Source organism: Primulina tabacum, chromosome 4 (assembly GCF_025594145.1).
Source record: "Primulina tabacum isolate GXHZ01 chromosome 4, ASM2559414v2, whole genome shotgun sequence".
NCBI lineage: Eukaryota > Viridiplantae > Streptophyta > Magnoliopsida > Lamiales > Gesneriaceae > Primulina > Primulina tabacum.
This window is the reverse complement of record NC_134553.1, coordinates 9,816,802-9,843,203: the sequence shown is the minus strand read 5'-3', so window position 1 is coordinate 9,843,203 and position 26,402 is coordinate 9,816,802. Positions and strand designations below refer to the sequence as shown.

At 35.5% G+C, this 26,402-nt stretch overlaps 2 protein-coding genes across 4 annotated transcripts; one reads left to right on the top strand and one right to left on the bottom strand.

Annotated features, from left to right (window-relative positions):
* Nucleotides 1-10,177: 10,177 nt before the first annotated feature.
* Nucleotides 10,178-13,245, top strand: LOC142543060 (non-specific phospholipase C2-like). The gene is made up of 4 exons (XM_075650049.1): nt 10,178-10,696; nt 11,153-11,807; nt 12,543-12,722; nt 12,809-13,245. Exons 1-4 carry the CDS (start codon nt 10,271-10,273, stop codon nt 13,102-13,104), a joined length of 1,557 nt encoding a protein of 518 aa, XP_075506164.1. The 5' UTR covers nt 10,178-10,270; the 3' UTR covers nt 13,105-13,245.
* Nucleotides 13,246-13,253: 8 nt separating this feature from the next.
* LOC142543061 (uncharacterized) lies at nt 13,254-14,946 on the bottom strand. Of its 3 annotated transcripts, none has more exons than XM_075650052.1 (2): nt 14,136-14,946; nt 13,254-14,060 (listed from the first exon to the last, which is right to left on the bottom strand). In XM_075650052.1, exons 1-2 carry the CDS (start codon nt 14,545-14,547, stop codon nt 13,297-13,299), a joined length of 1,176 nt encoding a protein of 391 aa, XP_075506167.1. In that variant the 5' UTR covers nt 14,548-14,946; the 3' UTR covers nt 13,254-13,296. The 3 variants fall into 3 exon arrangements, with proteins under 3 accessions (XP_075506167.1, XP_075506168.1, XP_075506165.1); XM_075650053.1 differs by having other exon boundaries at nt 13,254-14,368; nt 14,490-14,944; XM_075650050.1 differs by having other exon boundaries at nt 13,254-14,944.
* Between the last annotated feature and the right edge of the window lie 11,456 nt (nt 14,947-26,402).

Genomic DNA, 26,402 nt, shown 5'->3' with positions numbered 1-26,402 from the left:
GTGAGTCTAAAGACTCAGCATGGATACATCGTAAATAACAAGTATTTATAATAAAATCGCATGTAAAGTAATGACATCATGAGTCTGGCATAACATGAAAATGTCGTGTCATGAGTAATTAAAGTACTAGCATAACTGAACTGAAAATCGCATCATGAATAATTATAAATACGTGCATAACTGAACTGAAAGTCGTAAGTGAAATGTTTGCTCCGTAGAGCCCGGTCATAAAATAGCATGTAATGATTTTCTGTTGAGATTATGTTCTACGCAAGTGGCCCCCTGAACTGAACTGAACTGAACCAGGTAAGTGACCACCGGGTGATGTAATAATCGTCTTATCAGACTAATGCCACAGTATACTAGGTGGAACTGAACTGAACTGAACCGGTAAGTGACCACCGGATGAAGCAATAATCCCATGATAGTAAAGTGGCCACAAGCAATATCGCATAAATATCAAAAATGAATATTTTATATTTTTATGCACGTAATATATTTAAATGACATAATTAAATATCCTGTATTATTTTACCACATGGGTTGAATCGTTCCCATGCTCGCTGCGACTTAAATCTAACATGAAAAATATGCAAATGATTTTACTTGACCAAACTTTGTAATTGACTCCATAAACGAGACAATTACGCCCATTGGCTTAGTATTTAATCATGACTTCTTACCAATCCGAACCAACATCGAACCATCAATTAGTCATTGATTAAAATACGCCAAAAATGATGAAATAATGTTCCTAAAATGATACAAGTCGAAATTTTGGTGAATGGAGGCCAAAACATGAAACGCTCTTTCGAGAGTCAATTTGGCACATCGCACCGTAATTTCTCGTACGACCTCTAAACTTAACCGAATCACATATGGCCAAAAACATGACCTTCCTAACTTGATGAGGTACTGTCTAGTCCAAGTCCATAGGCTAAAAGCCCACCAAGAACTCAAAACACACCCCTGAACCGCAGCACAACATGCTGTCACCGAAATACAGCAGCGGCACTTTGGTTTCCTTGCGTCGTTTGCGAGGATAATGGCCATTGGGGCTTGAACCACTGATCAGAACCTCTTACCAACATCCTAAGAAATGGTTTGAACCATGGCTAAGGGCCCTAGGCCAGCCACAATTCGAACCACACCAGAATCAATCGAAACTCCCACCCGAGAAGCACCCTTGCGTGTGTGGGGAATATTACTTCGTTTGCTGTGCCGTGTCATTCCAGTGGCCATTTGATTGACCATGGCATGATATAACATCAAGGGGTATGGTGTGAACCGTGGCTAATGGCTAAAGATCCAACCAAGATCCACACTAACACCATATACACGAAAACACACATGCAGGAAAAAGGGAAGGGACGAAGGGGCTGTTCTTGTTTTGATTTAAAAACCGATTCCGTCGTGGACCAGGCCTCAAAAGAGCGACTTGGTCACGTCTCAAACATGATAGAGAGGTGTTCTAACCATGGCTATAGGCTCCTATGGCAGCCAAGATCAGGAACTTTCTCCCTTGATAGCAACCATCAAACTCGAGACTCAATTGGCATAATGGAAAGGTTGCTGTCATTTTGTCGTAATTCCAGCAAGAAAGGGGCTCAAATATTGGACCAACGTGATCCTAATACATCCTAGTACATGCCTAGGAGCAGCCTTGGGAGCCTGGACACGAGCCAACTATCTGAAACAATCAAAACAAACCAAACCGTGAGGAGCACAAGGAACCCAAAAATTCTGCACATAAATTTTTTTTTTTTTTTTGAAAATGGCTTGAACAAATTTCGGTTTTCATGCAATAAATTCATGAGTTTGATGTGTAAAAAAAACACTACTCTGGCTTGATTGAAGAGTGAAAGAGATATAGACATGCCTTGGTTTGTTTTGAAAGGAAAACAAACAAAACGACGACGCGGCGCGGAGGAGACGGAGTGCTTTGCTTTTCTTTTCTTCTACTCGATTTTTCTCTCTAATTCCTCACTGAATTCTCACGGTTTTTCTCTCAATAAAACTCTGAAAGTTTCGAAATAATGGAGAGGGAGGAGGCTAGGAAGAATAAAAGGGAAAATGCAAGATAAATGGAGAGAATACCCCTTCTATCCTAGTGAGTTGGTGAGATAAGGAAAATAGAATAATATCAAAAGATTCTTGAGGGATAATTAGAGTGCAAGGGACCGAAATTAAGTCTAGGTTCAAGGTGGGAAAATTGCTTAATTAATTATTTGTTAGTGATTTAAAAGGTGGGGAAGATATCTAACTAGAAAAAGTTAAGGAAAGATAATTAAAGAATAAATTGTCCAACTAATTAAAATCTTCTAACAATAAGGGATGACCGATTTTATTCAATCAAATGGGGTGGTATATTGCTTAATTAATAATTATTGAAGAGTTAGAGTGATAGAATTATCTCCCAAGAAAATGGATAAGGAAAGAAATCAAAGAAATGAGTTGTTAAACTTTTTAAATCTACCAAAGGAAGTGGCCGATTTTATTAGATAAAAAGGAGGGAAAATATTTCTAAATTATTGGATTTTAAATTTTTAGTGTTTTATCTATTCATTAAATATTTTAGTGAATTAAGAAATTAATTATGGAACCTTATTTACTACTTAACTCAAATTATTTAAATAGCTCCTCAAGCTTTTTTTACATTAAATTAACTTATTATTTATCTTAAATATATCTTAGGAATGTTTGCTTAATATTAAATTCTATCTCAATACTCCAACTCCAGTTCGACCTCACTTATTTAATTGAAAAAGATAACAATTAAACTACTGCATAAAATAATTAAACTTAAAGAAAAGCATTTAAATTCTCATGCAATAAAATCATATTTAAATACTTGAGTTATGCATGGCCTATACGTAGTCTGATTTACGGGTTCTACATTAGTACTAATATTTTTATTTGTCAACTCAAAAAATGAGTCAAACTCAAGCTTACGAGTCACCTAAACGAGCCGAGCTCGAGCTCGCGAGCCTATTATCAAACATGTTTGCGAGCTCACGAGCCGAATATCTTTAGGCTTGAGCTTGGTTTGATTAATTTTTCGAGATCAAAATCGAGCTTGAGCTTGGCTTGATATGATTAAGAAACGAACTCAAATGAGCTTTTTATCGAACCAAGCTTCGAATAGCTCGCAAACGGTTTGGTACATTTACATCCCTACTGATACCAGATCTGAAGAACTGAATGAGTTATTTGCAGAATTGGTAAAGCATAATCAAAAACTGAACTGATGTTTTAAAACTGAAAGGACATCAGTTAGAACTGATGTAGACCAGGTGAACTAATCAGTTGACCAATTTGACTTCTGATCAGTTAGACACGTCATCAGTTGTAATTTGAATCTCAACAGACAAACTAATAGTCTGTACCAATGCAGAACAGATGAATCATAACAGTCTAATACATGAAAACTCATCTACGTGGACTAAAAGACGATTCAACTGATATTAATCATTAAATGCATTGAATGTGACCATTTGAATCGAAAACTATATATAGCAGATTGGTTAGTTATGAAAAGTTTAACAATTACAAACAACAATAACAAAGAGAACAAGCAATCAGTTGCGATTTACTTTTAATTTCTATTCAGTTTGCAAATCGTAAATTCTAGCTGAAACGTCTGCTAAATTTTCAGCTTAAAAAGTACTAGAAAATTTTTTTAAAAACATATTTGCACCATTTTAAAAATAAACCAACCAACTCGTATTTGAAAATCAGGTAAAATAGTCAAAACATGAAATCGTCAAATTTTTTACCAAACCTAAAAATAATCTTTCCAAATAACTGCTAAAAATATCATCCTCTCAAAAACCACTCAAAAAGCATAAATAAATGGTCTTAAAAATCTTTTAATCATAAATCGTTAACGTTAATCATAAGTTCGGAAAAGTATAAGCGTTGGTTCTCGGGTTATGTGCACCGACAGTCTAGCAAGGTCAACCATCAAGACCTCCAGTAACATTAACATCATAATCACCTGCATCCATCACACCTAATGAGTCTAAAGACTCAACACACCATAATCTTGATAACAAGTAATACGTATAAAATCATATGTAACAGTAAAAGATACTTTTACGTAAAAAAAACATTTTCATAACATGCATAACATAAACCTAAACATTTTTCCTTTTCCTCATTCATAACATGTATCCTTTATCATGAATATAAACATTTTTCTTTTTATTGAATTCAGATCGTTAATTGTGATTTTTCTCATCCTCAAAAATTCGATGGATCCATCTACATGTAACCACAGTACTGGCCGGCGGGGATATCAGCGACAATCTCTCGTCAACTGAGCCTTGACCTATCCTCATCGAATGGAAAAACGATCATCGGGCTCCCTTTAGGGCCTTCTCCCATAAATGTGCTCCCTCTGGGGCCATTTCCCTCACGACATCCTTATTCTTATCCTCATATCCTCAATAGTTACAATTACTTCACTTCCTTCAACGTTTTACATTTTTATCACTTTATAAAATCATGCATTTAATATCATTTTCTTTTAAAAACCAACATGCAACATAACTTTTAACTTTAGCGTAAAAATTCCATGAATAATCATATCATTCCATAACATTTAAAATCATAATTTAACATGTAAAAATTCATAAACATTTGAAATAATCATAATATCATAATAGACAACATTCAGAGCACTGTCATGACGTTTACTAATTTACAGCAGCCATCTCTATTGCAACCACCTCAAATTCTATTCCGACTTTCAGACCCACATCTGGAGTCGTTCTTAGAGAATCCTCTGCATGGTCTTCTGCCTTTAGACCTATGCTGACTGCTTTTTTTCCAGATAAAGGCAAGGGAAAACTTGTTGCAGAACCGCAAAATCATGACGCCAAGTCATCTGTTCTCGCTTCACATGGAGGAGATTGAAAAATCTGCCAGTGAAGACTTGACTTTCTTTGATGATTGGCAGAAAGTCAGAATTTTCCACCCGATCACTCATTTGAAAACACCAGGTGTTTATGCGAAAATGGTGAAGAATGAAAAGAAGGTCTTTGACTCTGCCAAGACCGAAAATGTGATCGAGGCTATGAACAGAAGAAGCTACATTCTCGAGCAGCTAAATGCCAGAAGCTGAAATCTGTTTTAAAGACTCTTAAGTCTAATTTTGACTGTGATTCCCACTGCTGCTCAGGATCAGAATGTGATCCAACTTTTGACTGGTCAACTGACGTTGATGAATGAGCAACTTCTTGCTCAAGAACAGGCCTTTGGAGAGCCTGCGCAGTACCTAGTAGGCGTCATCCCAGACTTTCTTCAGAATAAGCCAGTTGAGGAAAGTACCACAGCTCCATCAGAAGCTAAGGTCTCCAGTACTCCTGCATCTCTGACGATGCCTACTCAATCCTCATCTTTGATTTCTGTTCGTGAATTGGCTTCAGTTGATGAAGTCATTCAATCTTTTATTCTTGCTGCTTCTACTGCACCAGAAACAAATCAGGCTGATGATGTGGTCCAACCAAAAGCTCAACCAGCAGACCAACCAATGGTAGAATCAGATGCTGCTCCATCTCAATCACTGCCTAATCTGGAGATATTCTCTGCTGAACATCAAGCGGAAATGGAAGCTATTTTGAATATTCCATCTGAATCCATTCCAGCCACTGAGCAACTAGAAACCACTGAAGCTGCTCAACCAGTAAGAGAGTGCAACTCCAGAACAATCTACTGTTGTTGGAGGAACTTCTACAGAACAGACTACCGCTCTATCTACTGCTCCACCAGAAGTTCCCCTTTCTACTGCTTTTATTATCCTTCTTTCAAGATCAAATGCTCATATTGCTCACCTTGAAGAGATCAGACAGCGTATGCTCGAAAGAACACCAGTCCCCAGCAGAAGCAACGTTTGATCTTGAATTCGAGATAGATTTTCTGAGAAGAAGTCTTAATAATCTGTCAGAGGTTGTTAAGCAGTTGTCTTTTAAACATGCTGGAGAAGTTAGTTCCACCTAGATTCTTCCGAGACCGCATCTCAAAAGAAGTCTCTCGCAGGCAGAATCATTGGCCAAACTGCATGTAAAATCCAGCCTTTTCAGACAAAATGTTGTCTCAAGTCATGCAAACATCTTGCTTGGACAGACTGATTTCATCAAAAATGTCCATGGTCATGATTCAGCTATTCAATCAGTCTCCACCAAAGTTGAAGCTATGGACTCGAAACTTGAAACTATTGATGCCAAGATTGAGTCTCAATCTCAATCTATTCATGATCTAAATGAACGAGTTTCGAATCAAGCACCATTTCTGGAGATGCTGAATAATGGCATTCTTACTCTTACTAGCCGAGTGGATGACTTACTCACTCGAGTTCAAGCCAATGATGCCAAAAAAGGGGAAGCAGAAGACAGGTTAGAAGAAGGCAAATCTGGAGGTCACCATGCAGAATCTTCCTGCAGGAATCAAGATCCTCAGGATGAAGAAACGATGTTCAGAGACATCGGAACTGATGATTAAAACTCTTTTAAACTCTTTTTATTGACTTTTTACTTATCGATTAATTCTGCTATCAATTGCTATTTGTTTTTTATTACAATTTTTGTTTACTAACTTCTAGGTTTTGGCATCACCACAAAAGGAGAAATTGTTATACTTAATTTTATTGTGGTGATGAGAGTCAAAACTAGTAGGTCACGATAGCTTTAATCAGAAGACAGTATAAAAGCAGAAGTTCTCGGATCACATTAACAAAAGCAGTATTCTTCGAGTACTTAAATGGCTTAGAAAATCAGAAGCAACACTTAGCTTTAAAAGCAGAACTTAGCTTAAGTAGAAGTAACTTAACGTCTTTACTTGATCGTTACAATCTTAAATCTTACCGTTACTTTACCTAGTACCTGCATTAATTGCATCATTAATGATGTACAAAGACATTTAACGTTCCTTACTAGTTTTGGTATGAAACAAGACTGATTACTCTGAAGCTTTCTGCGGGACATTTTTTAGGTATTAAAGCTGATTTTACTTAGGAGGCTCAGAAGCTGTTTTTGATTATAGACGTTGGACTCAAATTTTTCTATATATATAGATGTCAATCCTTTATAGTAAAACAACGTTATTATTATCAACGCAACGATTATTCCAGTGTGAGTTTTTAGCTATCATCAACTACTTATCTTCAAGCTCAAGATACAGAAAAGCAGCACACGCTTCATTATCTTTATCCGATCTTCTGAGATCATTTTGTGTTGCTGACGGTTTCGTAAATCTCTTCAAGCTAAACACTTTACTATATTTTATTGAGAAGAGTTTGTAATCTGGAAAAGAGTTTTTTCCAGAACTTTGTTGTATTTGTTTTACCGAGTTGTGTAACTAAGAGTTTCAGTAGGCTAAGGGTAAACCCTACTGAAGTGGGTGTGTACAAGTGTTGTACTGTAATATCCAAAGTTTTTAGTGATACCTTCTGGAAACAGAAGAAGGAGAGACGTAGAAGATTTCATCTTCGAACTTCCAGAAACAACCACTGTTCAACTGCCTACTGTTTTATTATTTTTCACCGTACTCCATCAGATCGTTTCCGCACTTATTATTATGATCTGCTGGACTTACATTCGAACAAGATCAGCTACAATCTCTAACATGATATATTCTAGCACCCTTTGCAAAATCATCCAACAAAGGAAAGAGTTTATTCACCCCCTCTAAACTCTATATCGATCCCCCACACGTTTTATTCTCGAATTAATTCAAACTTCAATATTTTCTTTTCAAATTTTAAATGTAGACTTTTTATACCTAAAATACCCTCGTGAACCATGACTAGACCCCCTAGGACCATGGTTCGACCATTTTCTTTTTTTTTTTCTAGCCATAATTCGAACCCTACCTTATTCCCTCGACCCCTCTTGTGTTTTTCTCGAGCCGCCTCAAGCCATCACCTGACTGGACCTCCTAGGGACCCAACCGCACCCCCTAAACCACGCATGAGACACCCCAGCCCACGCGAGAAGCCCCTGCGCACAGAACAAGAGCCGCGCGCTTTCCTCTAGCTTTGGTTGAGCCACCATCGAGCCACCACGCACCAGCCCCTGACCCAACCATAGACCATCCTCCATAGACCCTGACCAGCCCAGCCCAACCACATACCCTCCTTCAGCAGCTACCCCCACGTGTGCATGGGAAGAGTCCTTGCACGCGTGAGCTGTTCCCCTACTGATTGTACGGCTAGGACTCTTCCTAACCTCTAATCATGACCAGCACGACCCCCTTCCCAAGCCCAAGCCGAGCCGCAAGTCCCTTTTCCCCTTAGCTGCACCCTTACAACTCGAGAAGTCATGAAAACGCTAGGACTCCTCTTAGCTAGCCAAGCTCGATTTCCAGCCTCGTTTCCACCTTAAATCGTTCTTGTTCTATCCATAAAATATCCTAGATTGGCAGCGTATTCGTTGGAAATCATAACATGATCATATGCACGTAAAAATCTTCAGAACTTTGAAAATAATTATCAACACGATAAGCAATTCGAACCCCAATATTTTTCATGCAAAAATATATAAAACATGCCTATAATAGTTTGAATGATGCTCAAAGGGTTTAGAAAACGTGACTTTGCGTTTAAAACGCTCGAATACACGATCGTCGGCGAGGGGCACAGAAAGGGACGAACGGGCGACGAAGACCCTAGCTTTTTCCTCCTTGAATTTTTTGAAAATATGAAGTATTGTGTGTGTGGTGTTTCAGCTTATAGGTGTGTCCAAGACATAGCTTTTTATTTTTATATATTTTAATTTGCATGTTAATTGGCTTAGGTTTTGGGCATTCAAATATGGAAGCAATTGAGCGTACTCAATTTAGTAAAATTAGGTCCAATAACAATTATTAATTGAAAAATAAAAGTTTATAAAATTTAGTTTTTAATAATAATGCATTTGATATTTTAAAAGTCCATTGTTTGCCCAAAACCGGCTTCCCGGATAAAATCGAGCTCGTCTCGTAAAATGATTTAAATTCTAACATTTTTTAAAAAAATTAATCATTTTTAATCATATTAAGAAGCCTTGAAATATTTAATGAAAAATATTTATTTTTATCTCCATAGACCCCAGCCTATTATCGAATATTCGGTTAAAATCTACAATTTCATGAAATCATGTCATATATTAATTTAATCATGCAATTATCCCCAAGTAAGCATTTAAAAGCAATTAAATAAAAAAAATATATAATTTAATTCATCTGCATACATGTGATTTATGTAGGTTAGTTTTGGACGTTGCAAGATCACTATAGGATATCTTCACCCATATGCGGAAGGTGAATCCCCAAATACAATGCACTGAATCCTATATGCCTCGCCACTACGCTCACTCTTGTCACGTGATTACCCTCATGGATCCGGTAAACGAGCCAAAGTATAACACTAGCACGTAAAGACTCGGTGTTGTCTCGGGTCGTAAAGATTAATGGTGTACAACCATAACCACGGACTTATACAATCGATAAATGATAACCACTTGTAAAGGCTGGTGGAGGTTGTTCAATGAACTCATCATATGAGCATCCCCATTTGTATGTTTGAATATCTCTATATCCCTACCAATGAAATGTGTTACATAACATCACTTATGTTAATTCCGTGCTCGAACGAGTTTTATTCTTCTTTTGGGCGGTTGAATTGACTAAAAACGTGCTTAAAATATACAATAACTTAGATGTGTTTCATGATCACTATCATACGTACGACCTCATATTTGTTGTATTATAATATATTTAAAGTCTTTATCTATGTATCTTACATTAATATACAGATAAAATAAATATATGAATAAATAAAATGTAAAATATTATTAGAATAAAAATCGTTTATAACATAAAATTCAATAATCAACAATTGAATCTCTCCAAACTAAAAAAAAATACAAACGTAAATGAAAATGAGATAAGATTAAAATAAATGCATGCAAATTGGGTTAAATGACAAAACATGTCATGATACGTGGAAGTAAACAAGACCAAATATCTTTGCCACGTGTAATTTTAGATTAGGTTTTTGTGATCAGATTATAAAAGTATAAAAAAAGAAGGAAATTCAAATCTTTTTCAAGAAATATGATATTTCTTTTATTTGGGGAAAAAAATTATAATTTTTCTTTTTATGCTTAAAAAATGTTTTAAATTGTAATTTGTAAAAGGAAAAGCATAATAGCATGAGTTCAGTGAACCATACAAACTATAAAGTATCCTCTTCCTCAAAGTGAATCTATCTTGCAAAATCAAGATTTCATCAATGGCGAAAACCGCCACAGCCGCCGCTACCTTCATCATCCTCCTCCTCCTCACCGCCACCCACCCGTATCGTACCTCCGCCGCCAGCCCGATAAAGACGGTGGTGATACTGGTAATGGAGAACCGCTCATTCGACCACATGCTCGGATGGATGAAGAAGCTCAACCCTGAAATCAATGGCGTTGATGGCTCTGAAACCAACCCTCTCAACACAAATGATCCAAATTCATCCAAGATTTTCTTTGGGAATAAATCCCATTTCGTAGACCCTGATCCGGGCCACTCATTTCAAGCTATTAGAGAACAGATTTTTGGATCAAATGGCACTTCTGTTAACACACCTCCCATGAATGGGTTTGCTCAGCAAGCTTTATCCATGGATCCTAACATGCCACAGAGTGTCATGAATGGATTTTGTCCTGAAAAGGTCACTCTTTTCATTAATTTTTTTGTCTATTTTTTTTGGTTCTATATTTGTTGTCTTTCCTTGAAAATACACCTGTTGGAGAACAGGCGGTTGGTTTTTGTATGATTTTTTTTAAAAAAAATTCATGTCGGCATTTATTGTTTTGTTGCCATAATTTAGTTAAAGCTTTAAAGTTAGGCCAAAGTTGCAGCTTTTAATGATCTGCATTAGACCATGATGTCACTTTTCGTTAATTTGCCATTTCTTTAAGCTTAATGGTCGTAGACCTGTTGTTATGTTGTTTTTTGTCCCATTCTCTTCTGTGTATAAAAATATCTTTCACACTGAATATCTTAGTGGAATGCATATTTTTGTTCAATTGATAAAGGGTGGACGAGAATGAATTTAATGTTGATTTTTTTAATATTTAGAAACATTAAATATGAAATTTCAAAACTTTTAAAATTCTGCTCTCAGGTTTCTGTGTACGAGTCTTTGGTGTCTGAATTTGCAGTGGTGGATAGGTGGTTTGCCTCCGTTCCGGCTTCGACCCAACCAAACCGTCTATACGTTCATTCGGGCACTTCCCATGGCGCCACGTCAAACGTGCCTGCACAGCTCGCCAAAGGCTTCCCGCAACGAACCATTTTTGAGGATCTTTATGATGCCGGGATATCATTTGGAATATACTTCCAAAACATTCCAGCCACTCTCTTTTACAGAAACTTGAGAAAACTCAAATATTTTACGAAGTTTCATCCCTATGACTTGACGTTCAAGAAGGATGCTAAAAATGGAAAATTACCGGGCTACGTTGTTATCGAGCAACGATACACAGATTCAAAGATCGAGCCTGCTAACGATGATCATCCATCACATGATGTGTATCAGGGGCAGATGTTTGTGAAGGAGGTGTACGAGACAATTAGGGGCAGTCCTCAGTGGAATGAAACTCTGTTTGTGATTACATATGATGAACATGGAGGATTCTATGATCATGTTCCAACGCCGAATCGTGGAATTCCGAACCCCGATGGGATCGTGGGGCCTGAGCCATTTTTGTTCAATTTTGACAGATTGGGAGTCAGAGTTCCTGCCATCCTTATTTCTCCTTGGATTGAAAAGGGCACTGGTGAGTTTAATTTCTTTTTCGTTATTACTACTTCTAAGGTGATTCTTGATTTGAAAAGTATTCTAGATGGGGTTCTCGTGGTATGAATAATTGATTTAATGCAGCAGATGCGAATATGGCCCATCCTAATTGCGAAAAAAATCCCGTTCTTGTTGCAGCTCTTTAATGAATTTATTGGATCATGAACTGATGAAACATAGGAAATCAGGTCGAAGAATGAACAAATTACTCGAGAATATCCTGGAAATTTGATTATTAACTTGTCGCGTCTGATGTAAAATTATGGCCATTCATTAGCATAATAAATATGGTAGTTGGTGCAAAATTATGGATCATTAATAGATGAAACATAGGAAATTGGGTTGAAAATTGAATAAATTAATCAAGAATCTACTGGAAATTTGATTGTTAACTTGTCTTCATCTGATGTAACATCACGGCCATTCATTGTCATAATAAGTAAGGTCGTTGAAGTATGAAAATGGTGACGCTGATTGTGATTTTCAGTTTTGATCATGGAAAGTGATCTTCTTCACCATCATCTTTGGCATCATAAACAAAAAGGACATAAGAAGTAAAAAAGCAAAATATCCTCCCTTGTTCTTTACATTACGTCAATCAACATTTGACAGATCAGTCTTCTAAATATGCATGATGAAACTCTTAAACGTGTTCATATTTGTGTTTCTCTAGTTTTGGAAGTCTTACACTCAGATTATTATCATAATGGTACAGTTGTTCATGGTCCCAACGGCTCTCCTTACCCGACTTCGGAATACGAGCATTCTTCTATTCCGGCGACAGTCAGGAAGATATTTAACTTGTCATCGCCTCCTCTAACGAAGAGAGAAAAATGGGCTGGCACGTTTGAAGGCATTTTAAACAAGCGCAGCACTCCAAGAACGGATTGTGCAGGTTACTAGCTTTATTACAACTTTAAATTTCTGAAATTGGCTCTAAATTTTCTCACAGTTGCTGTTTTGGTACTCTTTTTTACGTAGAGAAACTTCCCATTCCAGTTAAGATCAGGCAAGGAGATGCAAATGAAGATGCCAAAGTAAGTGAATTTCAGCAGGAACTGATACAACTAGCAGCTGTGTTGAGAGGAGATGATATACTGACGAGCAATCTTGGGAATTTTGGGAAAGAAATGACGGTTAGAGAAGCGAAAAAATACATGGAAGACTCTGTCCAAAGCTTCTTCGAAGCAGGATTTGCAGCTGCAATGATGGGAGTTGACGACGAACAAATTGTGAAAATGAGGCCCTCTCTTTCAACAAGATTGTCGAAGCCTTGAACTGATTTATTCTCTCATCAACAGAAATAACTTCTAGTCATGTAATATATGGAATTGAAACACAATATATATAGATGTGTAAAACATGAGCTTCTGAGATTGGAGAAGGTTATTGAACGCAAAGGATCTTGTTTCTTGATATGTAAGCGAGTCAACATATTAGAAACATAACCATTAAATGATAAATTTATGCTAGAAAAATGCCCTGCTGCCATAAAATACCCTGGAACCATCTTTTCTCTTGTCCTCGGGCTCTACGTTTTCATTCAGATTCTGAACCGAATCGCCATGTTCATCAGCTTGAGGCTTATTTAAGTCCATTGGAAGCTTCATATTTGCCAGAGACTCTGTAAATTGCTGCATGCTCCTCATATACATATCAACTATCTGTTGCTGCATGGCGGACTCCTCGGCCTCAAGCTTAATATTGCTTGCTATTTTCGCTGCATGTTTGTTCCTTTCTATGTTGCTTTCCACGTCTTTACTGGAAAAGTTAAGCTTGTTTCCAAATTGGGAATCGTCATTCTTCTTCAAAATAGAAGTTTCTGCTATGATTGATCCATTATCATCCAACGAAGTCGAATAATCACTGAACACTTGACTTCTTTTCTCCATTGTTTCAACAAGATTTCGATCTCCACTTAAGCATGTCATGGTAGAACTGTGAAGACATGAGTTTTGGATACTTCCATCAGGTGATGCTGAAGCCGAATGATACCCCTCAGACGAGTTACCAGCCATTTGATAGTCGTCGATAAGCACATCTGACGCAGCCCCAAGGCAAAGGAACAAGCCATCCGCCTTTAAAAGCCTTCCATTTTTAGCCAAATCAAAATACTCTGCAACCATCTGCTGATTTTCATCAACTACATTTATGTCAGGAAATTCTATCCTCGAGTAATCTTCCGAAATCTTTTTATCGACTAAAAGTTCAGAAGTGGTAGAAGAATCAGCAGCTGAATCAGCGAAAGGAACTGACATTAGATTCAGCGGAGTGTTTGCATTTAAGGAAAGCGAAAGTTTGATGGTACCCGCTGGGGAATGAAACAGATCAGTTGAAGAAAGATCGAAATCTTGAGTCACTTTTCCTTTACCCAAAACAGAAGAAATTGGGACAAGAGCAAATCCAAGAAGCTGATCGTCCATGAAATTCTTGGCTCTACTAAGCATCCATATCTCACATTTGAGCACAGCATTCTTTGTGTTGATTTTCATGATCAAATCCTCGTTGAATTCTGGGTTCTTGCCGCCTCCATTGATGATCCTGGTAGAGAGAACATCATCAGGATTGTATGTGAGGGAGAATTTTGCATAAACATCTTGGTTGTCGTATATGCATATGTTGTGAATGTTTCTTGCATGATGAACATGGATTTCAAGAATACCCGAAAAGGATGGTTCCGATATCTGGTTGTAGGTGAATCGAGTGGTTTCCATGTTCATTCGATGCAGATTCTATGAACTTCAAGATTCGATCAGGTGATGATTTTGGTCAAGAAACAGAGTTGATACGGCAAACAAAATGCAAGAAAACCAAAACATCAACTTGGCTTGAAAGAAACAACGTAGGAATAGAATGCAAAATAGGTAGCTGTTCTTTTTATTCACTCACACTAGGCAAATTGTATTCACAATATGTATGTATGAAAATTCAAAAAAGCTCGAGTCCATCTATATTTAGTTTGTGATTTAAGAACACAAGGTTTTCCATGGATAGCAAATTCACTTTGCTCAAATATTTTGAAGATAATTTATTTAGTGGAAGGTGAGAAATAATGGAGAATCAAGAACATGATGATGTGAGTATTTTTGTTAGGTAAAGATGGTGGTTTTGCTTTGCTTGAAAATGCAGTGTGTTCCACTTTCTTTTTGATGAAAACTTGTCCCACTAAAGACAATGGAGACCCCATCAAACGAGAATTCAAAGTCTCATGATTTTGTTTCCCACTACTCCAGGCAACATGCCAAATGTCTACTTCTAAATTAATTATACTTCGGTTTAAACTACCATGGATCGAAAAATCTAACGAATGAAAAATATGTATGAAATTTCATTTTCCATCAATGAAATGAAATAAAAGTACAAGTTTAATCAAACAACACATCCAAGTGTGTTCCACTTTCTTTTTGATGAAAGCTTGCTTCGACAGTGAAAAGAAATCTAATAATAATCATGTAAAGATCCATATTGAATGTGTAAATGGACAATGGACAACTAAATCTTGGTGATATAGCAGAAAATTTTGGAATAAAGTTAAAATATAGTATTCCATGTCATACAAAGAAAGGCGCACACACATCTGGCATTTACAATAATAGAAAGGATAATAGATGTTAAATCTTTTAGAACTTAGTGACAACATTAATTTTGCTTAAGTAATATAAAATGTAGAACTATAATATATCAGTGTTAATTCAATATGACATATAATTAGAGGGAAATGGTAAATTGTTATAATTCAAAGTGAAGTCAACAAAAACACAATAATTGCACTGGTTTCTAGATATTGTATGCTAGAGAGGCGGCTTCCACCAATCTTCGATATAGTACTTTTCCCATATATTTAAATAAAATCTGTATAGTTTATCATTTACGAGGCAATGTGAACTCAAATTTCCGGACCGAAGTCACTTTATTCAGATTAACCATATACTCGGGTTGACAACCTGTTATTCATTGGACTCATATTGTGGATCAACGCCACGTTGTCTAGTTGACTCGATTTACGGTACGATGACCATTGTACAGAGATCCGATTAATAATCAGTCATCCATTCATTTGCAGTAGTTTATGAATGATTGGAATCAATAACACATGAAATACAATATGACTAATATAATGTGACATTTCAATATGATGAAATATATAAGAATGACATAATTTAAATTTTATCGTAAATACCAGGCAGAATGTCAAAAAGCTGACATAGAAAAAAATTTGTAATAAAACATCACTTGAATAGCTTACTAAATAGCTTGCTTTCTTAGTCTGATTGCTTCAATAATCCATAAAATAATAATTTTTATGATGTTATGTGTGTTAGTCTCGCATTTAACACTTGACTCCTTAAATTCTATTTCTCGTTGAAAATTAAGTCCAATATTATTTTGAATTTAAACAAAAATTCCCGACAAATCAGAATTTTTTCAAAAAATCATGAAACTTGTAAGATAGGTCGGAAATTACTCCGATAACTTTCAGAAACTAGAATTTTCGAACTCGTGTAGCGCCAAGGAAATGAATCGTGGCCGGTCTTAGGCCACCACATGCATCCCATGTTTTTCTAGTAGCTGTGTCTTGTTGAGTTCTACAACTTTGGTATATAATTTTTTCAAAAATCCTAGTTGATTTTGCCCAGAATGCGTATTTTCAAAAATGATTTGCAAGGGTTTTTGGTTGCTGCTAAAAGGTTATTTCCAACGACTTTTGGGGCTTTGACCGGCATTTGATATACTAGGTAACATGATGAACAACTTTTCTTACATATTAATGTCCAAAAATAGTGTGCATGGTAATGAAACGTAAGCATCAAATCAGCTCTCAAACCATTCAAAAATCATAATGACAAAAACATTTTTTTTCCATTTGAAATTCATAATAAATCTTATACAACTCAGAAAAATATGAATTTTGGACTCGAAGCCTACAATCAGTGCAAAAACCTTCGGATATAGACAAATTTGAAAAATGACGTGGCCCGTGGAGGACACGTTCACCTTTTCGGTGCATGGATGTGCTCGAGCGACCACGTGCATGCGGAATTTTTAGGGTTAAACCTCCGTGTTACAGTATACAACTTTTGTATACAAAATGTTTTAAAATTCTAAGTAGATGCGTTTCATATTTTGTATTTTCCAAATGTTTTCAAAGGTGTTTTCTAGTCACCCGAGAACAAATGACTGAGATTTTCTTGTAAAAAAATATGCATCATAATGAAGAACTTTCTCCCCGCTGTTTTCTGGAAAATTTCCAACAATGTTCTTCCGTCTTCGGGATTTTGATTTTTCTCAGTGATTATGGATTTTTATTTCTCGACACCTCCTATTTCTAAAGCTTTCTGGATGATTAAAGAGTGTTCATAAATTTTTGTTTGAATTTTGGAATAGTTTCGGTATTTTTTTTTCGATATATATATATAGACTTGCACATGGTACTTTCACCGGTAGCTTCTTCGACATGGTGATTGTGTCATAGTACTTTAACCGGCAGAATCTTTTTGTCGTGAAGTTTTATAATTTTCTGATTAAATATCTCAGTAGGTTGTTTTCGTACGACATATCCCTCCCAGATCAATTTGTTTAGAATCATTTATTTGATTCGCATCTGCTCGACATCTTCTGAAGTTGTGATACATGAAAAATATTATGTATTTCAAAATTATTTTTTTCGATGATGATAATATGTATGCCTAAGGCCCTATTCGTCTGATCATCTTAAAAGGTCTAATAAATCGTGGCTGCAACTTTACCCGACTTCCCGCTTGTTTAATCCCTTTTCTTGGAGTTACCTTTAGGAGCATCAGTGTGGCGTCCCAAACCTCGCCACGTAATCATACAACATGTGACGTCATATGCATAAAAATTTTCTTTTCGACGACATAATAATATAATGCATATACGACAAAATAGTGCAATCACCACACTATCTACGTCAGTGTAGCAGAAACAGTATAATAAATACACACATACAACTCAAATAAGACAATGAACCATGCTGTCTCTATTTATTATTAACTACAGGACTATTTGACTAGACACATCTAGTCCTTCACCACTATCATGTCTCACGCATAGTCCTGTAACATGCCCAACAGAAACAGTCCTCAAAGGGTGAGCATACACAACAATCATCATCGAAATACATAACAATTATATTATCAACAACATAAGATATAACTGAAATGGTAATAGAAATACTCCCTTTGCAGTTTCTGGACAATCAGCCATCAACAACCTCAACAACATCATACTGCAACAATAACATCGACGATACGTCGCACACCAACTCCGGCGACAGCAATATCGTCGAACGAACAACAACATCGACGATACGTCGTACCCCAACACCGGCGACAGCAATATCGTCGAACGAATAACATCAACGATACGTCGCACCCCAACTCCGGCGACAGCAATATCGTTGAACGAACAACATCAACGTGACGTCTCCCAACAACGACAGCCGACAACATCAACAATCAGAAACAACAAAAAATATAATATCAAATCACCCATATCCAGTGATTTACCATCGTTCAACACAATAGTATTCATCAATACTAAACAATAACAACATATGCTCGTACGTCATCACGTACCTGATAATTGAGTATATATAAAATCTGGCTATTTCTTTGATCCCGAGGCGTGTGATACATCTAAATAATTCAACAACAATTATCAGATCATTGTCAACGTATCAACACAGTCATAACAGCCTCAATATATAACATCAAATAGCCCAACAACAATTAATTCAACAAAATATAAAACTCGATTCTAAATTCTTATCGTTCAACAATTTAATATTCTGGTGTATTTAATTCACAAGACTACCATCAAATACACCCTAATTAATTAATTTCAAGTAATAGGATATTTTACAACATCCGTCAAATTACGAAAAACTTTATATCAACGTGTAGTCTATACTTCGTAGACTCCGAATATATAATCAGAATTAATTACAACTGACAAACAATTCTCCAATCTCAATCTAACGATAAAAATCCCTAATTATAATAAATTAGGAATAATTTGTTGAAAATATGAAAAATATTTGTGTTGAAAATTATAATGTTGAATGTTGAAAATTAGGTAAAATTAGGTGTTGAATATCGAAAATTAGTGTGTGATGATGTATGTAATGATGAAATTATTTTTGGATTGTTTTCCAAAGAAATCCTATAAATAGGTCTCCATATGTAAAGATTTGATACAATTGAGTAGAGAGAAAAATATTATAAAGTGTGTAGTTTGATAAATTTTGAGAGTTTGAGATTTTTACTTTTTACCATAAATTTTTACTTTTTCACAACATGTTATCAGCACGAAGCTCTAAAAGTCCTCCATACTTTTCCAAGCTCCAAACAGAAGAAAAAGGTAATAAAAGTAATAATATTTATTTTACTGTTATTTATTTATTGTGTATATATTTAATATATAATATAATGTTATTATTAGAAATAATAAAAATAAATTTTTCAAAAACTTTTTATAAATCCTGGGAGGATGTTAAGACGACATCCCACACTCCCGGTAAGAGATACGACAAGTATAAAAGCCTATAAGGTATTTAAACAAAATAACTTATGACACTTCATTATAATAATGTGATATGATATAAATAATTATGACTAATATTATATACACCATATTATTACCATAAAATTATACAAATACATACATTTATTTTTTTGTACACCAACGGTAACAAAACGGCTAGTTTTTGCCCTATAAATATGATCTCACAAACTCTTTCAATTACTCCAACTTTCTCCTATTCTCTAAAAATTATTCTTCATCAAATTTTCGAAGAAAAAAGAAGATGGCTTTCTCAAGGTTATTTTTAATTATTTTGGTTATCATACTCACGAGTCTTTTATTTATCGGAGAATATCCTTCTCGTGTGTTTTCTTTATTTTTACAAATGCTTGTACTTGTTGTTTATCCATTACTTTGTATTGCAATATTCATTAACTAATAAAATGCATCGTAATTTTTTTTAGTACCACCATGTCAAATTTGACAAAGCTCGAATTTGTTGCGCTCGACATCACGGGAAAAAATTATATGCCATGGACTCTCGATGTAGAAATGCATCTTGAGTCATTGGGTTTAAGCGAGAACATTAAAGAAAATGGTATATCTTCATCATAAGAAAAAGCAAAAGCTATAATATTTTTGCGTCGACATCTCGATGAAGGTTTAAAATGTGAATATCTCATCGAAAAATATCTCATGGCTCTGTGGAAAGGATTGAAAGAAAGATTTGAACATATAAGGGAAGTTATACTTCCGACCGCCCGTAATGAATGTAATATGTTAAGATTCCAAGATTTTAAGAAAGTCAGTGATTATAATTCAGCGATGTATCGAATAATCTCGCAGCTAAAATTTTGTGGACATGAGGTTACAGAATCGAAAATGCTTGAAAAAACATTTTCCACGTTTCACGCATCAAATATAACTTTACAGCAACAATATAGAGTGCGTGGATTTGCGAGATATTCTGAACTCATCGCATGTCTTCTTGTGACGGAAAAGAACAATGAGCTATTAATGAGAAATCATCAGTCCCGACCCACTGGATCAACAGCATTTCCAGAAGTAAATGCTGTGAGTAAAAATGAATTTAAACATGGAAACCAAAATCAAATCCAGAGACAAGGTTTTGGTCGAGGTCGAGGTCGAGGTCGTGGACGTGGACGTGGACGTGGACGTGGAATTGGTCGTGGTCGTGGTCGAGGCCGTGGTTTTGAAAACAATAGAGATAGTTATTTTTATAACTCATCTCAAAAGGGCGTCACGAACCATCCACAGAAAAGGCATCATGAGAACATGAGTGTTAATGAAAATCACTCGAAAAGATTTGAAAGTTCTTGTTTCAGATGCGGCATTCCAGGACATTGGTCTCGTATTTGTCGAGCCCCTGAGCACCTTTGCAAGCTCTATAAAGAATCGATAAAGGGGAAAAAAAAAGAGACCAACTTCACTGAACGAAGTGACCGTTTGAGTGATTCAACTCATTTTGATGATGCTGATTTTATGAATGATTTCTCTGGAAATGATCAATATGTTGGTGGGATAGAAATGAACAATATTGATGCTGCAGATTTTCTCAATGATTTCTCTGAAAATGAACAATATAATGGTAGAATATAAATGTACAATATTTTATTTTTCATGTATTCATATAATAATGTTTTATTGTACAATTATGATATGTGTTATATTTACATATGTATTGTCAGTAATTTTATTTCATTGCATATTTTTTTTGAAGTTCAAATATGGAAAATGCTATGAGCAAAGCTGAAGTTTGCATACCCGATAGTGGTACAACGCACACTATCCTCCGAGATAAAAGATATTTCTTGGAACTAAAACCAACAAAAACAACGGTGAATACAATATCAGGTCCTGTAGACTTGATTAAAGGATGTGGTAAAGCACAATTTTTGTTACCTAATGGTACAAAATTTTTGATCAATGATGCTTTATATTCACTACAATCGAAAAGAAATTTGTTGAGTTTTAATGATATATATTGCCATGGTTATGATACTCAAACAATGAATGAAGGGAATGAGAAGTATATGTGTCTTATCACATATAAATCAGGAAAGAAATATGTGATTGAAAAGCTACCAATGCTCCCTACTGGATTGCATTATACACATATAAGTCCCATTGAATCAAACATGGTAGTTGATAATTCTTCAATATTAACCAATTGGCATGATCGATTAGGACATCCTGGTTCAACAATTATGCGAAGAATTATATAAAATACACATGGTCATCCGCTGAAAGACCAGAAGATCTTTCAGAATAATAAGTTTCAATGTAAAGCATGTTCTCTTGGAAAACTTATTATAAGACCATCACCAGCCAAAATTCAAACTGAATCACCAATGTTTCTTGAACGTATTCAGGGTGATATTTGTGGACCAATCCATCCACCATGTGGACCATTCAGATACTTTATGGTATTGATTGATGCCTCCAGCAGATGATCACATGTATGTTTATTGTCAACTCGAAATGTTGCATTTGCAAGATTACTTGCTCAAATAATAAAATTGAGGAATCAATTTCCCGATTATACAATCAAGAAAATTATACTTGATAATGCTGGTGAATTTACTTCCCAAACTTTCAATGATTATTGTATGTCTATGGGAATCATTGTTGAGCATCATGTTGCTCATGTACATACACAGAATGGATTGGCTGAATCATTGATTAAAGGTCTACAAATGATTGTCAGACCAATGATTATGAAAACAAAGCTCCCTATTTCTATATGGGGACATGCAATTTTACATGCTGCTTCATTAATTCGCATCAGACCAAGTGCATATCATAAATACTCCCCATTGCAGCTTGCATTTGGTAAAGAACCAGACATTTCTCATCTGAGAATTTTTGGATGTATGATGTATGTGCCTATTGCACCACCGCAACGAAAGAAAATGGGACATCAAAGAAAGGTTGGAATTTATATCGGTTATGATAGTCCATCAATCATTCGATATCTTGAACCTCAGACAGGCGACGTGTTCACAGCACGTTTTGCTGATTGTCATTTTAATGAGGAAATCTTCCCAATGTTAGGGGGAGAACAGAAACATACCGAAAAAGAAATTACATGGTATGTATCATCATTGTTACATCTGGATACAAGAACAAAACAATGTGAAAAAGATGTACAGAAAATTGTGCACTTGCAAAGAATAGCAAATCAAATACCAGATGCATTTGCAGACACAAAAGGGTAACTAAATCATATATATATGCTGCAAATGCCCCTGCTCGAATTGAAATTCCGAAGAAACAAATTGAAGATACTCATGATGTCATTAAACGCTTGAAGCGTGGAAGGCCAGTCGGTTCCAAGGATAAAAATCCTCGAAAAAGAAAATTCATAGAGAAACACGATGATCACAAAATAAAGAATGATATTCCTGAAGAAACACATGATGATCACAAAATAGAGAATGGTGTTCCTGAAGAAACACATGATGATGAAAATGTTCTGTCAGAACCACAAACTGACGAGAATCATGAAATCTCTATCAATTATATTAATACTGGAAAAAATATGGAACCGAAAAGATATAGAAGAAATTGATGATATATTTTCTTATAATGTGGCAATCGACATCATAAATAATAATGAAGATCATGAACCAAAATCTCTTGGTGAATGTAAAAATCGGCAGGATTGGATAAAATGGAAAGAAGCCATCCAGGTTGAATTGGATTCGCTAAATAAACGTAATGTTTTTGGACCTATAGTCCTTACACCTGAAGGTGTAAAATCTGTTGGATACAAATGGGTTTTTATTCGAAAGCGAAATGAGAAAAATGAAATAGTAAGATATAAAGCTCGACTTGTTGCGCAAGGTTTTTCTCAAAGGCCTGGAATTGATTATGAAGAAACGTATTCTCCCGTGATGGATGCAATTACATTTCGTTATTTGATTAGCTTGGCGGTATCTGAAAATTTAGAAATGCGTCTTATGGATGTTGTTACAGCTTACTTATATGGATCACTTGATAGTAATATATATATGAAAATCCCTGAAGGATTTAAGATGCCTGAAGCACAAAGTTCAAAACCCAGAGAATGTTATTCTGTGAAATTACAAAGATCATTATATGGGTTAAAGCAATCCGGTCGAATGTGGTATAATCGACTAAGTGATCAGTTGATGAAAAAGGGATATGTAAATAATTCAATATGCCCTTGTGTTTTCATTAAGAAAACAACATCCGGATGCGTAATTATTGCTGTATATGTTGATGATTTAAACATCATTGGAACGAATAAGGAAATTCAAGAAGTTGTGTCATACTTGAAGGAAGAATTTGAAATGAAGGATCTTGGAAAAACCAAGTATTGTCTGGGTTTACAAATTGAACAAAAAGAATGTGGAATATTTGTTCACCAGACAAATTATACATAAAAGATCCTTAAACATTTTAATAAGGATAAATCAAATCCTTTAAGTACTCCAATGGTTGTTAGATCATTAAACATACAAAAAGATTCATTCCGTCCATGTGAAGATGATGAAGATATTCTTGATCCAGAAGTAGCATATCTAAGTGCTATCGGTGCCCTTATGTATCTTACAAATTGTACAAGGCCTGATATATCTTTTGCCGTAAATTTATTGGCAAGATTTAGCACATATCCAACAAAGAGACACTGGAACGGAATTAAACATATATTCCGTTATCTACGAGAAACGACAGACTTGGGACTTTTGTATTCAAAAGATGCTAATCCAAGTATAATTGGTTATGCCGATGCTGGATACTTATCTGATCCACACAAGGCACGTTCTCAAACTGGATATGTATTTACTCGTGGAGGCACTGCAATTTCTTGGCGTTCACAGAAACAAACGCTTGTAACAACTTCATCAAATCATGCCGAGATTATTGCACTACATGAAGCAAACCGTGAATGTGTGTGGTTAAAATCAATGAGCCAACATATCCAAATCTCATGTGGATTATCATTCGACGAGAAGCCTGTGATACTATATGAAGATAATGCTGCATGTGTAGTTCAAATGAAAGAAGGATACATAAAAAGCGATAGAACTAAACATATTCCTCCTAAGTTCTTCGCATTCACCAAGGAGCTTGAGAAGAATAAATGTATTGATATTCTTCACATTCAATCAAGTGAAAACTCATCAGATCTCTTCACAAAGGCACTTCTTACGACAATATTCAGAAAGCACATATATAATATTGGAATTCGCAATCTACGAAATTTGCGAAGAATTGTTCATGTCAACATGAGGGGGAGTTTACGTGACTGCACTCTTTTTCCCTTACTATGGTTTTTATCCCAATGAGTTTTTCCTAGTAAGGTTTTTAACGAGGCAAAACAAAATCACGTAATGAAGACATCATCGTATCATGATCATCATCACAAGGAGGAGTGTTGAAAATATGAAAAATATTTGTGTTGAAAATTATAATGTTGAATGTTGAAAATTAGGTAAAATTAGGTGTTGAATATTGAAAATTAGTGTGTGATGATGTATGTAATGATAAAATTGTTTTTTGATTGTTTTCCAAAGAAATCCTATAAATAAGTCTCCATTTGTAAAGATTTGATACAATTGAGTAGAGAGAAAAATATTATAAAGTGTGAAGTTTGGTAAATTTTGAGAGTTTGAGATTTTTACTTTTTACCATAAATTTTTACTTTTTCACAACATAATTCAAAATAACACCACTATAATCTTCTCTACTTCGTTAAAATCATACATTATTCAACAATCTTCAATTTCAGTATGATTTAACAATTTATCAGATTTATTCCAGAAATCGACGAATTTCAAACATCACCAAAACTATAAAATTTATACCTCAAATCGAAGATCTCGTGTCAACGATCCCAGAACTGAAGTCGGTTCGTCGATTGGATAAACCGATAAGTCGCACGATCGAAAAGAAAAAAGCAAAACCCTTATTTCTTTTCCTCTCTCCTCTCGGCTCTCTGTTGAAGATGATTGAATTCATTCGGTACGTAAGTTTCTACTTTGTTTTTTTAATATTATATTATATTATATATATATAATATTTAACATTTTAATAGCGGTATATCCATTTGGACCAGTCAAACGATCAAATTTTTCAAAACTCAAAACATGGAACTTCTATATCTTTAGGTGTTCTATGTTATATCCAAATTTCAAATAATTTTGACTTCATATGACCAAGATATCTCTTATCTCATTCTTTAAAAATCATTAATTATTTAGTAATCTCATATTACTAATTCAACAACTTGTGATATTTACTTCAGGCATTACATTTCTACCCCTCTTAAATGAATTTCGACCCCGAAATTAGTCAACACGGTAATAACATGCATAAATAAAGATACGTCATACCATCAGAATAAGTAGGGGTAGAGCTCCCTCATATGCCGCTCTGTCTCCCAAGTGGCCTCTTCGACACCTCTATGCTCCCACTGAACCTTCACCATCGGTATAAGCTTATTACGAAGCTTCCGTTCAGATCGATCCAAAATACAAATTGGTCTCTCAACATAAGACACATCAGGATCTAACTGAACCTCAGAAATATCCAACACATGTGAAGGATCCGGTTCATACTTCCGCAACATCGACACATGAAACACATCATGAATACCAGATAAAGATGGAGGTAGAGCCAATCGATAAGCCAAAGTGCCTATCCGCTGCCATATCTCATACGGACCAACATATCTCGGTGCCAACTTTCCTTTCATACCAAATCACACTGTGCCACGAAAAGGAGAAACTTTCAAAAATACTCGATCGCCCTACTGAAACTCTAAGGGTCTTCGTCTTTTATTTGCATAGGCGGCCTGTCTATCTTGAGCTGCTTTCAATCGTTGCTGTATCACCTTTACTTTCTGTTCCATCTCATGAATCATATCAGGACCGGTAACTGCAGCTCGATCAACATCATCCCAGTATAACGGAGATCTACAATATCTCCCATAAAATGCCTCAAATGGAGCCATCTGAATACTACTCTGATAACTATTGTTATA